The following is a 19,055-nucleotide window of genomic DNA, read 5'->3' as shown; positions in this document are numbered from 1 at the left end:
GGTCCAATGTAACGATTTCTTTTGATTTGTTTTTGTATCACATGGCAGATCTTTTTGAAATTCAATTCAAACTTTACGAACAGGAAGCTTCTCTCGGAAAAACACGCACCACTAGTGATGCTCGCGTTTTTCTATTCTTCGTTGAATTTCTTCTTCAATTATTTATTTATTTATTGTCGCTTGTTTATATTGTCAAAATCAACACCATATAGAACTATTGAAGACTGAAGACTAAAAGTGTACGTATGATTGTTACTATTTAATGAAGTTTAATTTCGAGTTTCACTGTTACAAAATAAGAAGAAAAGAAATTAGTGTTGAAATTAAAGTAATTTTATCTTTGTTTAATTTTAACAACCAAGAAATATCCATACCAAATAATTAATAATCAAATATCAAGAGACAAAATTTAATTTCTATTTGTAGGCAAAATACGAACCAGGACAATGCAAATTAAAGTAATTAAACACAATGTAGTTAGTTACTTGTCATACTAGTGTTATGCAGGTTTTTATGTTTTGCAATCAAAGATAGTCATTTAACAAAATCAAAGAGAAATCATAATTCAAGATCTAATATTTAGGTGCAGAATCAACTCCTCTTGTGAATACCAATTTAAAAACATAAAAAAATCTTTAGTTTGGCATGAAGAAAAATACAAAAATGAAGATGTTATATATATATATAATGCTCTTTATTTATGTAAAAAATGCATTCAAATTATTCAAGTAATATTGGCCAGACGCGCTCCACTCCCCCCTCCCTCCACCTATTTGTCATACACGCGCTACATATAACGTGCTGTAACCTAAAGCTTTACTCAAGGTAAACTTTCTGCTACAACGTAAATCTTTTTCTTTGCTCGCGTTCTTTCTTATTGATCTGCATTGCCTTCGTCGTTCTTCTTTGGTCGCGTTCATCTTCTCGTTTTCTTCTTTCGATCTGGTTACGTTGTATTTATCTTCTTCCTATTCATCTTCGTTTTCTTCTTCGATCTGCACTTCTGAATCAAAACAATGAATGACTCAACTTCAAATTAGTTGAATGAGAGCGATTTGGATTATTCTTCTTAAACGAATCAAACTAACGAAGTTTGGATTATTCAATTTTAAATCGAATTGAATGGAATTCAATTGAATGGATGGAGGTGTACTGAATTGAATTGAATTGAATTGAATTGATAATCTGTAAATTGTGGGTAGAGCTGTTAGAATTTGATTTTATATAATGGATTATGTTTCGTTCACTCAGTACTATAATTGTTTCACCATGAGTACGTGTTCGGTTCATTATGCAGAAAGCTGTTTGAATTTGATTTTATATAATGGATTATGTTTCGTTCACTCAATACTATACAATTGTTTCACCAGTTCACTCAGTACTATACAATTGTTTCACCATGAGTACGTGGTTCAGTTCATTATGCAGAAAGCTTTTTGAATTTGATTTTGTATAACGGATTATATTTCGTTCACTCAGTACTATATAATTGTTTCACCATGAGTATGTGGTTCGGTTCATTATGCAGAAAACTATTTGAATTTGAATTTATATAATAGATAATGTTCCATTCATTTAGTACTATACAATTATTTCACCATAATAACATGTTCAGTTTATTTCTGTTTTGCACAATTTAAAACTCTTCCTCCTTACCTTCTACTATTTCTTCACCAGAGAGAAGGAGGAAAAGACAAAAAAACACAGCAGCAACAACAACAAAAGAATGATGATAAGAAAAAAACACGTAAAAAAGAAGAAACGCAAAAAAGAAAGAGGAGAATGAGGAGGAGGAGGAACGCAAAGAAGAAAGCGAAGAAGAAGAAGACGCTCCGTGCGTAAACGAGCGTGAGAAGAAGCGCAGGAGAAGAAGAAAAAGAAGAAGCACAGGGAAGAAGAGAAGAAGTGTTGGGTAAGAGCGATTTCGTGTGTGTTGGGCACGTATATTTCACGTTTTATTTTATGGTATTGAATTTTTTTTGTGTTGGACTAACTTGAATGAACTTAGATACAAAATTACATGGATGTGTAGCAATATATATATAGTCTTCTCTTGTCGACTTAAGTTTTCGTAATAACTAGTATCGTGATATGGTATCAGGACTCTATGTCTGAAAGATCTAGAATTCAATTCTTTGTGAATCTAAAAATAAAAAAAATAGCATAAGCAAATAAAAAAAGAAAAGAATGTCTATGTAAAAAATCAAACAAATTCAAGAGAAATTTTTGTTTCAAAAAAAAAGTATTAGATGTATAATTATTTATGTTACATTCTTCTATATATCATCTTAAACTTTTGAAATAACTAGTATCGTAACAGAAGATAACAAATTTAATAGAATTATAAAATATACATACAAATAATCGAATGCAAACTTGCGAAGGATTTATGTAGAAAAGAAAAAATTTACAAACTAAATAAAATGAAAAGACTTTGTAAAAAGTAAAGTATAAAATCAAAAGAAAATAAAAAGATACTCACGAAGGATTTATATGGAAAAAAAAGAAATTAACAAATTAAATAAAACAAAAAGATTTTGTAAAAAATAAAGTAAAGTATAGAATTGAAAGAAAATGAAAAGATAATAAAAGGAATCTCTATTAAAAAGTCTAAGTTAAACAATATCAATAGCACAAAATCGTTGGTATCTATGGGGAGAAATTCAGGTATAGTCAATTTTACGTAAAGTTGATAATTAAGAATCGTTAGATAAAAATTTAGTCAAATCAATTATGAACTTAACGTAAAATTGACTATACCTGAATTTTTATCGTATATATGTGTGATAGTACAAGAGTATTTTCATCATTATTTATATACAAACTTACCCAATAGCCCTTTGACACGTAGAACTTTACAGTTATTTCTATAATAACTGGTCGTGCCAAAATACATAGCTCTTGCTGCTTTTCGAATCCTTTTTTCAACCACACTTTTCAGTTGCATAATGGTTTTCCATCGATTTACCTCTTCGACGTCTTGTCTTGGAAAGTTTCAAATTGTTTTCACGCAAAACTCCCTGACAAATCAATCCATTTCCGATAGACTCGTTTTCTTCGACCTTGATACGTTTGTTGTCGAATAACAACTAGTGATGAATTGATTAGGGTTAAGTATTTTTTCATCCCTAAGGTCTAGGTCAAAATTAAAATCATCCTCGACCTTTTTTCTTTATTAAAATCATTCTCAACATTACAAAATGTTATAAAATCGTCCTTTTATCCATAAATAATATTTTTCGGACAATTTTATCCTTAAACAAAAATAAAAAATTCTTTCTATTCTCACCCCTAACACTCCCCCGCATCATCAGTCATCACGACTACCACCACCACACTATTCTTCATTCATTCATCAATCTAAATCCATCACAGCATCACCCCTTCATCCAAAAAACACCAACAATAGCAACAACAACTCAATTTTAAAGTGAAAATAGAGAGAAAAAAACTTAGCAGCAACAATTCAATGACAACAACTCAAAAGTTATATTTTTTATTCCATCTCTATTAAATTACCAGCAATGCTATAACACAGTATAGTGTTTAAAACTTACTATTTAAATTGTAATTCAGACATACACGTATTATTAGGGATAATGTAGACAATCAATTAGAAATAGAGAAGCAGATAAGGGTGGTGTGTGCAGCCACAGGCTCAAAATTTTATTCTAATTTAAAGATCTTAAAACAAAAAAATAATAAAAATACTGATGTATATGTTCTTCAAAAATAAAATAAAAAATTGGAAGAACAAAATAAGAACATCAAACAAGAATAGAGAGCAAGGGAAGAAAATAGGAACAGAAAATTCGAAAAGCTGAAGAGTGTGGTTAAGTTGGTCTGTTGAGGACGACAAAGACGGTAGAGTAGGAGACCCAAATCGGTGGCTTCAGCTTAAACGACGCTGTTGAAGTCGATGCCAACATAATTGTCGTTGAGACCTAAGGAAGAGTTAGGATCACCGAGAGAGTAGTCGTCGTGAAAGATGAGGAAGACGAGGCTGATGCTAATGGAGGAAGGATTGAAGTTGGTGATGGAGAGAGATAGGGAAGTTGAAGAAGGAGGGAGAGGGCGGAGGTGGTAATTTGGCAGAAAGGGAGAGAAGAAGAATTTTGAGAAGCGGGTGTGGGGGAGTCCAAAGAGAGAGTGGTAGGTGAAAGGAGATGGAGAGGAAAGAAAGTGAAGAGATATCAAGAAGGGGGTGGGTTTAATTTTGTTTTTTAATATCATTTTTATTATTGTTAATGATAATTTGGTCAAAAAAAATTTAAAATTGAGATAGAAAAGGACGATTTTATAACGTTTAGTAACGTTGAGGATGATTTTTATAACAAAAAAATGTCAGGGACGAATTTGATTTTTACCCCAGACCTTAGGGACGAAAAAAATACTTAACCCAAGTAATTACTAGTGTTCATCAACGGGTTTTATTTAAGTGAATTTCTAGCGAGAAATGTAGATTTTCACCAAATCGTACTTTCTTGAATTGATTAATGGAAGTTTTTGCTTGTAAGGAATTTTGACACTCATATTAATCACAATCCAAAAATATAAAGATTATGATTAGATAGCATACTTTGAGCATGAGTTAAATTCTTTATTTATAGTGATTCGATGAGAATCTAAAAAAAATTGAATAAATTCATTATATAATATACACAAGATCATGTATAGATATGATTTAAAATATGTCTTTTTTAGATTCGGTATGCTTTAAAAAAAAGTTGTTTTTGAGCCAACTATAGTTTTAGGTTCAATTATTTTTAGAGTTTTACCGTGACAAGTATTAACGAATCTATTATTAAACGGTAATATTAGAAAAACTAAAAAAAAGAATTTATTTTATTTAATATTTATTAATTATTAAAATAATTAATAAAAACTAAATAAAATAAATTCAGATTCCTTTTAACCATTTTTTTTGTTATCAAATATTTTCAATTATTAAATAGGTATGTAGAATAATTCAAATATGAAATAAGTTAAAAAACTTTGCAAAATGAAAAAACGAGCATCAATGAGATATTTGGCAGCATTCATTTGTAGATGCTATAGCTAGATGTAGCTTGTACCCTATTATTAGGTCATATAGTGTTAATATTACAAGTGTGAGGAGTGCATGAAGTTAGTCCCACATCAAAGAAAGCAAGGAAGGGTGAAGAGTTTATAAGATGAGAGACCCATTAACTCAATACCTTAAGGTTTTGAGTTGGATGTGATGTCTTTTCATCTTATATTCTCTCACTTGATTCATTTTCGAAATCTCCTCGATAGTCGAGAGCTCCTCACGGTGGCCCAACAAAGTGGTATCAGAGCCGGTATTCAAGGTGAAATATCGAGCTAGAGGAGAGTTGATGCTTGTTGATACTTACTACCTTAAGGTTTTGAATTGGACGTGGTACCTTCTCATCTTATATTCTTTCACTTGATACTTACTACCTATTAACTCAGTATCTTAAGGTTTTAAGTTGGATGTGGTGTCTTCTCATCTTATATTCTCTCACTTGATTCTTTCCCAAAATCTTCTTGGTGATTGAGAGCTCCTCACGGTGGCCCAACAAAGTGGTATCAGAGCCGGTATTCAAGGTGAAGCATCGAAAGTCTTCCCGACAAAGGTGGTCCGGAGGAGCTAGAGGAGAGTTGATGCTTGTTGATACTTACTACCTTAAGGTTTTGAGTTGGATGTGGTGTCTTCTCATCTTATGTTCTCTCACTTGATTCCTCCTCAAAATCTCCCCGGTGGTCGAGAGCTCTCCACGATTGGCCCCACAAGTGGTATAAGGTTTTGAGTTGGATGCGGTGTTTGTGAATTGTGTGTTACGGTGTGGAGTTCAGGAAAAGTGGTGTGAGAGTTTTAATAATAGATTCGGCTTTGGTGATAGCGCAGACTGATTCTCTAAGTTGAGAGAAAGGAACTCCATTGTTTTATTGAAAGAGTAAGTAGTGTGTGTGTTTGTGAATTGTGTGTTACTGTGTTTGAAAGAGTTTAATTCAAGTAGTGTGTATGTTTGTGAGTTGTGTGTTAGGGTGTAGAGTTAAGGGGAAGGGATGTGGGAGTTTTATAATAGAATAGGAGAGTATGAAGGTTATGTTAATTAATTTAAGATCCTTTAGACAAATTAATTTGAATTATAAATAACATAAACAAGGTTAGATTATTTAAAAAATGATCTACACTTTTATAGAATAATTAGTTAGAAATTAGGAAAATGTTATTTTATTTCTATATTTGATAAAGCCTATTATGCTCTAAATATATTGTTTAGGTATTTATTATGGTGAAATATATCATACAAGTATAGTGTTTCGATGAAAATCTAAAAAAAATTGAACAAATCCACATATAATATACACAAGATCCTGTATAGATATGATTTAAAATGTGTCCTTTCTAAATTCGGTATGCCCTAAAAAAAGTTGTTTTTGAGCCAACTATAGTTTTAGGTTCAATTATTTTGACAGTTTTACCGTGACAAGTATTAACGAATCTATTATTAAACGGTAATATTAGAAAAACTAAAAAAAAGAATTTATTTTATTTAATATTTATTAATTATTAAAATAATTAATAAAAACTAAATAAAATAAATTCAGATTCCTTTTAACCATTTTTTTTGTTATCAAATATTTTCAATTATTAAATAGGTATGTAGAATAATTTCAAATATGAAATAAGTTAAAACATTTTGCAAAATAAAAAAAAAACGAACATCAATGAGATATTTGGCAGCATTCATTTGTAGATGTTATAGCTAGATGTAGCTTGTACCCTATTATTAGGTCATATAGTGTTAATATTTCAACTATGAGGAGTGCATGATGTTAGTCCCATATAAAAAAAAGTAAGGAAGGGTGAAGAGTTTATAAGATGAGAGACCCATTAACTCAATACCTTAAGGTTTTGAGTTGGATGTGATGTCTTTTCATCTTATATTCTCTCACTTGATTCATTTTCGAAATCTCCTCGATAGTCGAGAGCTCCTCACGGTGGCCCAACAAAGTGGTATCAGAGCCGGTATTCAAGGTGAAATATCGAGCTAGAGGAGAGTTGATGCTTGTTGATACTTACTACCTTAAGGTTTTGAATTGGACGTGGTACCTTCTCATCTTATATTCTTTCACTTGATACTTACTACCTATTAACTCAGTATCTTAAGGTTTTAAGTTGGATGTGGTGTCTTCTCATCTTATATTCTCTCACTTGATTCTTTTGCAAAATCTTCTTGGTGATTGAGAGCTCCTCACGGTGGCCCAACAAAGTGGTATCAGAGCCGGTATTCAAGGTGAAGCATCGAAAGTCTTCCTGACAAAGGTGGTCCGGAGGAGCTAGAGGAGAGTTGATGCTTGTTGATACTTACTACCTTAAGGTTTTGAGTTGGATGTGGTGTCTTCTCATCTTATGTTCTCTCAGTTGATTCCTCCTCGAAATCTCTCCGGTGGTCGAGAGCTCTCCACGATTGGCCCCACAAGTGGTATAAGATTTTGAGTTGGATGCGGTGTTTGTGAATTGTGTGTTACGGTGTGGAGTTCAGGAAAAGTGGTGTGAGAGTTTTAATAATAGATTCGGCTTTGGTGATAGCGCAGACTGATTCTCTAAGTTGAGAGAAAGGAACTCCATTGTTTTATTGAAAGAGTAAGTAGTGTGTGTGTTTGTGAATTGTGTGTTACTGTGTTTGAAAGAGTTTAATTCAAGTAGTGTGTATGTTTGTGAGTTGTGTGTTAGGGTGTAGAGTTAAGGGGAAGGGATGTGGGAGTTTTATAATAGAATAGGAGAGTATGAAGGTTATGTTAATTAATTTAAGATCCTTTAGACAAATAAATTTGAATTATAAATAACATAAACAAGGTTAGATTATTTAAAAAATGATCTACACTTTTATAGAATAATTAGTTAGAAATTAGGAAAATGTTATTTTATTTCTATATTTGATAAAGCCTATTATGCTCTAAATATATTGTTTAGGTATTTATTATGGTGAAATATATCATACAAGTATAGTGTTTCGATGAAAATCTAAAAAAAATTGAACAAATCCACATATAATATACACAAGATCCTGTATAGATATGATTTAAAATGTGTCCTTTCTAGATTCGGCATGCCCTAAAAAAAGTTGTTTTTGAGCCAACTATAGTTTTAGGTTCAATTATTTTGACAGTTTTACCGTGACAAGTATTAACGAATCTATTATTAAACGGTAATATTAGAAAAACTAAAAAAAAAGAATTTATTTTATTTAGTATTTATTAATTATTAACCTTTTAACTATTTTTTTGTTATCAAATATTTTCAATTATTAAATAGGTATGTAGAATAATTTCAAATATGAAATAAGTTAAAACATTTTGCAAAATGAAAAAAAAAACGAACATCAATGAGATATTTGGCAGCATTCATTTGTAGATGTTATAGCTAGATTTAGCTTGTACCCTATTATTAGGTCATATAGTGTTAATATTGCAAGTGTGAGGAGTGCATGATGTTAGTCCCATATCAAAAAAAGCAAGAAAGGGTGAAGAGTTTATAAGATGAGAGACCTATTAACTCAATACCTTAAGATTTTGAGTTAGATGTGCTATCTTTTCATCTTATATTCTCTCACTTGATTCTTTTTCGAAATTTCTTCGGTGGTCGAAAGCTCCTCACGGTGGCCCAACAAAGTGGTATCAAAGCCGGTATTTAAGGTGAAATATCGAGCTAGAGGAGAGTTGATGCTTGTTGATACTTACTACCTTAAGGTTTTGAATTGGACGTGGTGCCTTCTCATCTTATATTCTCTCACTTGATACTTACTACCCATTAACTCAATACCTTAAGGTTTTGAGTTGGATGTGGTGTCTTCTCATCTTATATTCTCTCACTTGATTCTTTCTCGAAATCTTCTCAGTGATCGAGAGCTCCTCACGGTGGCCCAACAAAGTGGTATCAGAGCTAGTATTCAAGGTGAAGTATCGAAAGTCTTCCCAACAAAGGTGGTCCGGAGGAGCTAAAGGAGAGTTGATGCTTGTTGATACTTACTACCTTAAAGGTTTTGAGTTGGTTGTGGTGTCTTCTCATCTTATGTTCTCTCACAAGAATTTGATTCATTTGCAAATTTGGTTATAGCTTGTTTGCTGGCATATCATGGTGATACCTATCGCTGTGATGATTAATATCTTTTTTCCACTAGAATCATTGACCAAGGGTGTAAATTAACATTATTGTAAGTTTATCTCTTCGTTTTCAATGGTACAATCCTGATGTCATTCTTCTGGAAGATCTGTTAGAGAGCTTGTGCTTTGCCTGTATTATCACAATTATTAAATTTGACCATATGAGTGCGAGCGAACTAGTTCGAATCGATTCATCACACCTTTAGAAATACTATGTTTAATCTTTTGTTTTGTATCATATAAAACATATATATCTATATATATATATAAAAATGCTACTTCACGAGTCGTGCATATTCCATTACAACAGAGGAATGGTGTATCATATATAACTCCATTTTAAAATAATTTTGACATTCTGATAGATTGAATAGCACTACAAACAACTATTCAAACTTTAATATATTTACATACTCAAATCGCTGTGATGATTACAAATCGAAATGGTTCGTTATCTAGTGATTTTGGAGCGAAATCTACTCCTCTAGAGAGATCCATTAACTCAATACCTTAAGATTTTGAGTTGGATGTGCTGTATTCTCATCTTATATTCTCTCACATGATTCTTTTCCAAAATCTCATCGGTGGTCGAGAGCTCCTCACGGTGGCCCAATAAAGTGGTATCAGAGCCGGTATTCAAGGTGAAGTATCGAAAGTCTTCTCAGTAAAGGTGGTCTAGAGGAGAGTTGATGCTTGTTCATACCTTAAGGTTTTGAGTTGGATGTGGTGTCTTCTCATCTTATGTTCTCTCACTTGATTCCTCCCCGAAATCTCTCCGGTGGTCGAGAGCTCTCTACGGTTGGCCCCACAAGTGGTATAAGGTTTTGGGTTGAATGCGGTGTCTTCTCATCTTATATTCTCTCACTTGATTCTTCTTCGAAATCTCCCCGGTGATCGAGAACTCCTCATGGTGACCCAACAAAGTGGTATCAGAGCTGATGATTAATCGGTCTGGTGGTTTTAAGAGAATATTCAAGGTGAAGTATCGAAAGTCTTTTTGGTAAAGGTGGTCCGAGCGGCATGTCCCGTGATGTGGTACGACGATGTGATGGACGAATACTCATATGTGGTGGAGGAGTTAGAGGGAAGTTGATGCTTGATGTGGAGACTCACATTTGAGGAGAAGATTGTTAATGTTGCAAGTGTGAGGAGTGCATAAATTTAATCCCACATAAAAAAAGCAAGGAAGAGTGAGGAGTTTATAAGATGGGAGACTCATTAATTTAATACCTTAAGATTTTGAGTTGGATGTAATATCTTCTCCTCTGTATCATCACGGTGGCCCAACATATAGTATTATTATTATTATAATATTGTAGCATCTTAATGAAGTTTTAGCAAAATTTTTGGTTACCTTAAATATATAACATTATAAATGTAACGATGAAAATTCACTTTCGCTCCCCAAATTCATACCTAACTGCTTGATTACTATTCCTCTCATTCATAAATTTTAAGACTGGAATTTGCAGAACACATGTTTACATCTGTTTAAAGAAAAAGGGAATTATACTTCGAACAGCGAACAACATATTTAATTTTATGATGATTTTCAGTAAACGTAAGATTATTGGACACTGATCATTTTCGGATAAGAATGGGAAAAATTACATATTATTGGTAAGTGGTTGGTTCATACTAGTAAGTTAACGTTACATTATATTTTTGGACAATAATAATGAATGAATAACCAACCACCAAATGAATTGCTATATATTTATGTTATGTATACATATTAAATACATGTGTTGTTTTAATTTTATACACACTTATCCATATGCATATCCAAAGTTGATCCTCCCACCATGTTAGTTAATCATTTAATTATTCATGATTTATAAAAGAAGAACAAAATAAATGAAGGCTAAGAATGTATTTATTATAAATTTTGGAAAAGAGTAATTTTGTAAGATTCCTGTGTAGAAACTAAACAGAAGCTAATAAATGATTTTGATTAAAAACTCTTTATTTGAGTTTTTAACGAATGTTATTTAAAAATTATACAAATATATGAAAAATAACCTTTTTTCAGTTTTTATTTTAAAGAAAAGATTTGTTTTAAATAAACCTCATCAGACGAACAGTCTTTGCACATACCCTAAAGGCAAAGTGGGGAAAAAAAAACTAGAGACATATAAATTACTTTACAATTTATCAGTCAAAAAATATATAAATTACTTTACAATTTTTCAAGAATTTAATTAACATTTTTTGTATCATTTTTATACACCTATAAATTCGTGATAAATTTTTTTTAAAACCTTATGTGATAAAATTTTTTAAGAACTTACGAATTAATAACAAAATTTTTCATGCATAGACTTATTTTTGGTTTAAAATAAATAAATAAACACTATACTCCTATACAATAGCTATAGCAAAATGAAATAATATATATTGGAACTGGTGCCGAGACATAACTTTTTTTTACAAGGTGACGAGACATATAACTTAATTATCATTCTAGGAAGACCAATATAAGACCATGACTCAAAACTTAATTATTCCGAATATTCTCCTATAAAGAACATTAATAAATTTAAACATAAAATATATATGAATCCCATTAAGTTAGGAAAGCGAGAGTAAATCAAGTATTGATGGATTCGATGTGAAAGGCTACTTAATTAGTATTAATAAACAATTATGCAACTAACTAGTTAATTAAGCTGCTAAATGCTAATATTATTATACCGTCACAATCAAATTACAATTTAGTCCACCATCCTTGTATGCCAAAGTCAAGTACACTGTCGTAGATGACATCAGTGAGGTGACGTCATTCTGAAAGTGCAATCCACGCATTTCCGATTTGATTTGAATAAAAGTCTCATTCACATAACAACCCATTGGAAAAAATTTCACATGTAGCCGAAGGGTGCTTGCGGGTCCAATTTATGAACCGCAGAGATTTATTTAACTAATATTAAAGGTCTAGATTGAGTTGATAAATTTTATGGTGTGCACATAGGTGGTGTGGTGCACGAAGAGCATGCGCCCCATTTGTTCCTCTATCCTTTTTCAGGTAGCCAAAATGACCGTTTTGTACATGATTAAATCATCATTGTGTATGCTCAACCAATTACTTCACGGGTATGGATTTTTCTTTATATCAAGATATATGATAATTTTTTAATTACATACCATACAAAGGTATTTGTATTCTCTAATTTATCTAAAATAAAAGTTTTTCAAGATTAATTTAAAATATTATTTATAATTTAATTTAATTTTATCACGTATTTTATTAGATTATCTAAAATTGTGTTTTTTTTTATTATTATTATCATAAGTACTCTTTTTTTTATGTATTTTCTTCTTTTCTTTTGTCTATGCATTGACATTTTTTTGTATCATCGATTAGTCCATCTTTTTCTTTTTGTCTTTTTGAGTCTAATAAGTCATGGTATCCTCATTGAAGATGATAAGTTATTTTTCTTCTGATAAAATCATTGTACCTTTTACACTTTTTTTGTGTCATTTTTTCTTGTCTTTTATCACTATTTTGAGACTTTTTTTTTCGCCTTATGTCTTTTCGAGTCTAATAAATCAAACATCACTGTTATTCGCTACTTACCTACTCTCATGAAAAAAACATATATTTTTCGTCACCTTCTGATAATTCATCACCCTTTGACATTTTACCATCTCTTTGCAATTTGTAATCTTTTCGGCAGTTTTGGGGCAGTTTTTCATCCTTCTGACAATTTCGTTTGCGCTTATTTTCTGCAATTCTGTCGACACTTTCTTCTGACAATTTCATCCTTTTCAGAGTTTTATTATGATTTCATTCATAACTAAAACTGTCAATCCAAATTGTCAACATTCTTCTTCTTCTTCAATGTTGTGCTGGTACTGTGGCTACGACGGTCACACCGTTGATTGCGTTACATCAAGTATGGCTACTCGCACGGGCCACCTGTGTCACTCAAGTAGGACGAAATTTGATGACAAGGATCATTCTTCCATTAAATTATCATCTATCAGTTTTTAACTATAAACTTTACTTGAAGATAATTATGTGAGCGCTCACCTTATTTAACGGTTATGAATTTTTCTTTATAACAAAATAATATGTAATAATTTTTTAACTATTTACTGTATAAAAGTATTTGTATTATCTAAAATAAAAATAGTTAAAAGTTAATTTAAAATATCACTCAAAATTTAATTTAATTTTATCACATATCTTATTTTTTATTACTTTTACTTAACTTGTTCTTTCAAACTAAAAAAAAAAAGTATTAAAGACCAGTAATTTTATTTTATATTGATCAATATTTTTAATCAATAATTTAATATCTTTAGTCCATCGTTTTAACAATATATTGTTAGTCTATACTCTATACTTTTAAATATAATTGATTAACTGCTGATGATAAACAACAAATTCTATTCGTTTCCTAGCATTATTCAAACAACAATACTAACAAAAGTATTTATTTGATAACACCTGAGGAAATGAAAATGATCAAGGCAAGTCACCTAGTTTTATGTTGTAAATTTGATGTGAAAATGACTACTTATAACTAAAGATGCTTTATCTTTAGAAAAAAGAAATATTCGGGTTAGATTTTTGTTCATCTAGAAGACTACTGGAACTAAAGATTAACGAGAATCAGTTTGGGACAATTTTAAATATTGTTAATGGTGGTTGATTATTAGATTAATCTAGGACAAAAAATAAAAAATTAAGTTTTGTAATAAGTTGGAACTGAATCTCCTAAGTGCCAGCAATACTGTACTAGTCACATCTCTCCCAAGTAGGTGGAACAAATTGCAACACGACAAATTAAGAGCCCTATATTGGTCATTTCAACTACCGCAGCTGGAACAGCAGTGTACCAGTCACATGAGAATATTTTCTCTTATATAAAGGGAGAGTCGAATCTCCCTTTCATCATTCGGTATAAGTCTTCATCTTTAAACTTCCAAGTACCTTCAACGTTCCTTCTCCCTAACTCTCTTATTCAATAGTCTCGTTAATTTCAACTATATAATCAAGGAATTATATTATATTTCTTCCTCTCTCGTTTCGTTCAATTCCGTTCCACCAATAATCTCTGCATATTTTAATTTTTTCTCCTTGAATTCAGTTACTAAAATAAAATAATAATGGCGGAGGAGGAGGTGAAGGAAAGAAATTTCAGATCGGGAACTGTTCTTTTGAGCAACTCCGATGCGATTCTGAAACCGCCATTGCCTCCTCATCAAGCTTCTACTTTGTTGATACACATTGATAATATCAATGAACATCAAAATCAGCATCATCGTCGTCACTCTTCTTCTTCTTCCCAAATTTACCCTACTAATTCCGAATTCGAGGATGAACCTTCCTCTGGCCTTTCACAGCAGCAGGGTCCGAAAGATGAGTGGCTTCCAATCACGGAATCAAGAAATGGAAATGCATACTTTGCAGCGTTTCATATTCTCAATTCAAATATTGGATTTCAGGCTCTCATGCTTCCCGTTGCATTCGCCACTCTTGGTTGGTACGTAATCTAATTAAATTCATTATTAATTTGAATAAAAATAATCTCATCCAACAAATTTTATTTGTTTATGGATGAAGTAGCTTAAATCTAACAAATCTCACCTAACTTCCCTTGGTCGTCGTTCTATTAATAATTTACTGCTTGGAGTTAGATATGTGCATGTGTATGAAATATGATATATTATATGTCAGATTAATATAATTTTAATTCTCCGTATAATAATACGATATTATTATTATTATTATTGACTAGTATTACAAAGTACAAAAGGTTTTTATACAGAAAGAGTAGCTAGTATAGGTAGCAGAGTGAGATACGAAAACCATGACAATGATGCATGTGATACACGCACGTACATGTGTATGTGAATGTGATAGGAAAAAGAGAACAAAAAGAGGTAGCGCAAAATAAAAAGTCATAGGCCCAAATTAAAGCAAAAGCAATGCATCTGGAAAAAAGATGAAATATCTTCAAGAAAAAATTAAATATAGAAAAGTCTTTGACAGACTTTTATAACTACTACTCACACAATCTAGTAGTTGATTGATCAAACAATAATGACTATAATTTATTATCATGATGTATCCTTAAAAAACTAATCACTAAATTAGTTATTTATATAAAATAAATATTTATTCATTTAATTATTTTTTTAACTCTTTTTTAATGTATATCTGTATGACTATTTGAGGAGAGAAATAATAATAATAATAATAATGATAATAATAATAATAATATAGCTAAAAATATCATATACAATAATGGAAATGGCTGATCGTTTGGTCTACATCTTTCACTTTCTATATATGTGGAGTATAATTCACCAGAATTTATCATCATTACTCTTCTATATATATAGTTCTATATATATACTTACATAATTTATAATCAAAAAGAAAAAAAGAAATATAATATAATAACACATGCATACATTTTCAGTACAGTATACTATTATTGTTATTGGACAAATTCCACAATAATGGAATAATAATTTGCGGAATATATATAAATTAATGAATAATGAAATGGAAATAATTGCAGGGCATGGGGTAGTGTATGTTTGTCTCTGGCATTTATTTGGCAGCTATACACCATATTTCTCCTTGTTGAGCTTCATGAATCAGTTCCTGGAATTCGGCACAGCAGATTCCTCGTTCTCGCTATGGCTGCTTTTGGTATAGCAATAACACAAACTTCCACTTTTATTATTCTACTAATTAAGCTAAGTTTGTTTCGAAAAGAAGAAATATGCTATTTCAACACGCTAATAAGATGATGGTCTTAATTAAGTAAAATTAATTATTTATGACAAAATAATATTTTTCTTTTGTTTTAAATTTTACAACCCACTTTAGCCATATATACAGTAGGAAGGCACTTTTTATCATTTGCTTGGATTATACTCTTTATATATTTTGAAAGATTTTGTTAACAAATATCTTAATACCATAATTAAAAAATTATTATTTTCTTTAAATTAGTACATATTATATTAAATATATAATTTTTTAATATGCTTTTAAACTAATATCATTCCGAAACTCATCAACTAACATATATCTAATTTTAATATGATGAATTCTAGAATCTTACCAAGACCAAATTAAGTAGTGGTATGATAGTGGATGTATTCCATTATATTTTTTTTCCACCTTAACTACATATATACTATATATTTTGTTCTCGCATACATCATCTGCTAGTAAATATATTCTGAACGTGTTCCATTATTAATTTTCTTTTTCCAATGTAAAATTTGAAAATACTTGTTTTGAAAGTGCTATCTCATCAATTATAGGATGGCATGCACCAAAATTTTCTATATATGCCAGCCACTACACATGATACATCACTTCTACTTTCACTTAGCTTATTGATATATGGTCTATTTTATATATAGTTTTTGTCCATTTTTTAACAGAGCCCCACTGGGTCATCTAGAAATTAAACACCTCATTACCTTTATATATAGCACATATAAATATTTTCAACTTGATTTGATGCCAACATTTGGAGAAGATAACATACTTTAACTCATGTTGAAGTAGCCTTTAACAGCACTACACCTATTATATTATTCAAAGAAATCAATTTTCACATATTGAATAAAATAATTTTACATAAATTTTTAATCAATCAGTATTATTAAAATTAAACTCCTAATTTAATTAAAACTTATTTATAATATTTATAACATGTGCTGTACTTTTAATAATTATATTTTTTTTGGCATGTTCTTTAAAAGAGTGGATTTTTCTAACACAAACCTAACCTATGTTATATAAATGTTAGGTAAGAAACTAGGGAAGGTGGCAGCACTATTTCCGGTGAGTTACCTCTCCGGAGGAACGTGCGTAATCTTAATTATCACCGGTGGTGGAACCCTAGACCTACTATTCAAGACACTTTGTGAAAAGGATAATTGTACTCTCCACTCACTAACTGGAGTTCAGTGGTATTTGATCTTTACTTGCATAGCCATTCTCATAGCTCAGTTGCCAAACCTCAATTCAATGGCTGCTGTTTCCGCCGTCGGCTCTGTCGCCGCCATCGCCTATTGCACACTCTTTTGGGCCATCTCCGTCAAGACGGGTAAGCCCAATGATGACGTGTCCTATAGTACAACGATGCATGGAAGTAACGTGGCTAAGGCTAATGACGTTATGAATTCCATTGGAATCATTTTGCTTGCTTTCCGGGGCCATAATCTTATACTCGAAATACAGGTGAGTCATTAATTATATTCGAGCTTATAATTAGAAAAAAATACACCAAAAAAATGAGTTTATAATTATTCACATAAAAATATAGTTATAAAAAATAATAGTTAAGTTTATGATTTTGAAAATTAGATCAAACCAATTTATTTATACAGGTTCATAAAAAATTAGTTACTAGACCGATTCACGGATTCAGTTTAAGATAAAAATTAATTTATAATGAACTAGAAAAAAACAGAAAATTGTTCAAAAATTAATAAATCCGTTAAATCAGTCCAATTTTATAATGGTAAATCGGTTAAATAAAAAAAATTAAATAAAAATATATTTTATACAAAATATATTATTTTATTATATTTAAATCAACACCTATTAAACCTTAGTTAAACTTTTAAATTCTTAAACTTCTAATTCCTTTAATTTAACATTCAGTTCGGTTTTCAAAATTTTGACTAAGATTTCATAAATAAATTTATAATATTTGTTTAAACTACTTAACATGACATGTCTCTGTATTCTCACATTTGGGTAGAGACTCCATAATCAAATTAGATTGACATTTATGTATCTGGTTAATTACACAGGGAACGCTTCCATCAGATTTGAAAGAGAAATCCAACGTAAAAATGCGTAGAGGAGTGATCATTTCGTACGCAATAATTGCCATGTGCGTTTATCCCCTGGCTCTTCCCGGATTTTGGGCTTACGGAAAACAGGCAAGAATTTTAACTTAACTAATAATTTGCATCTATATATGTATATATATTCATTCATTACCACTATTAGTTTGACAAACTTAATGTATGTATGTTCCTTTGTTGCAGATTGAAAAAGACGGGCTATTAACTTCGTTTGTACACATGCACGCGCATCAAGTAACGAAGTTCACAATAGGAGCAATGTACTTTTTAGTAATTCTGCATTGCCTGAGTAGCTACCAAGTATATGCGATGCCATTTTTCGACAACATTGAATTCAAAATCACAGCCAGAAAGAACAACAAGTGTCCGAGGTGGGTCAGAATATGCATTCGTCTTTTCTTTGGAGGATTAACTTTCTTTGTAGCCGTGGTGTTCCCCTTCCTACCATCACTGTCACTTCTTCTTGGTGGAATCGCATTCGTGCCAATGTCTTATGCATACCCATGTTTTATGTGGGTGGCCATTAAGAAACCTCGTACAAGAAGCTTCGCTTGGTGCTTCAATGTTGTTCTTGGTTGCTTAGGAATGTTTATTGCTGCTCTTTTGATAGCTTCTGCTTTGAAGACTCTAATTGATAAACGTCTCAATGCCAATTTCTTCAAACCGTAATTAATAACATGAATCAATTTAATTAATTAATTAATTAAACTAGCAGAATTAAGTTAAGTCATTGAAGGTTAATTGTTAATTAATTAATAACCAAAATATAGCTTGTCCATTGTTATTATTTACTGGTTTCTCAAATGAAAGAAACAGAACAGACTTTAGATCATTTTTTATGTCCGTATGTATACAAAAATGCAATTCTAACTTTTGAGTATGTAAATATATTAAAGTTTGAATAGCTGTTTGTAGTGCTATTCAATCTATTAGAATGTCAAAATTATTTTGAAATGGAGTTATATATGATACATCATTCTCCTATTTAGTGAGCTATGCACAACTCGTGAAGTAATATTTTTTTTTATATATAGATATATATG

At 30.9% G+C, this 19,055-nt stretch overlaps 1 protein-coding gene across 1 annotated transcript; it reads left to right on the top strand.

The window, feature by feature from the left end:
• Window positions 1–14,075: 14,075 nt before the first annotated feature.
• Window positions 14,076–18,786, top strand: LOC107477262 (lysine histidine transporter-like 8). Its single transcript, XM_052258741.1, has 5 exons — window positions 14,076–14,648; window positions 15,693–15,826; window positions 16,944–17,377; window positions 17,956–18,087; window positions 18,196–18,786. The coding sequence occupies exons 1-5, from the start codon at window positions 14,272–14,274 to the stop codon at window positions 18,679–18,681; spliced, it is 1,563 nt and encodes a 520-aa protein (XP_052114701.1). The 5' UTR covers window positions 14,076–14,271; the 3' UTR covers window positions 18,682–18,786.
• The last annotated feature ends 269 nt before the right edge of the window (window positions 18,787–19,055 follow it).

Source organism: Arachis duranensis, chromosome 3, assembly GCF_000817695.3.
Source record: "Arachis duranensis cultivar V14167 chromosome 3, aradu.V14167.gnm2.J7QH, whole genome shotgun sequence".
In the NCBI taxonomy this organism is placed as follows: domain Eukaryota; kingdom Viridiplantae; phylum Streptophyta; class Magnoliopsida; order Fabales; family Fabaceae; genus Arachis; species Arachis duranensis.
Note: the sequence above shows the minus strand (reverse complement) of the source record. Positions and strands in the feature narration are given on the sequence as shown.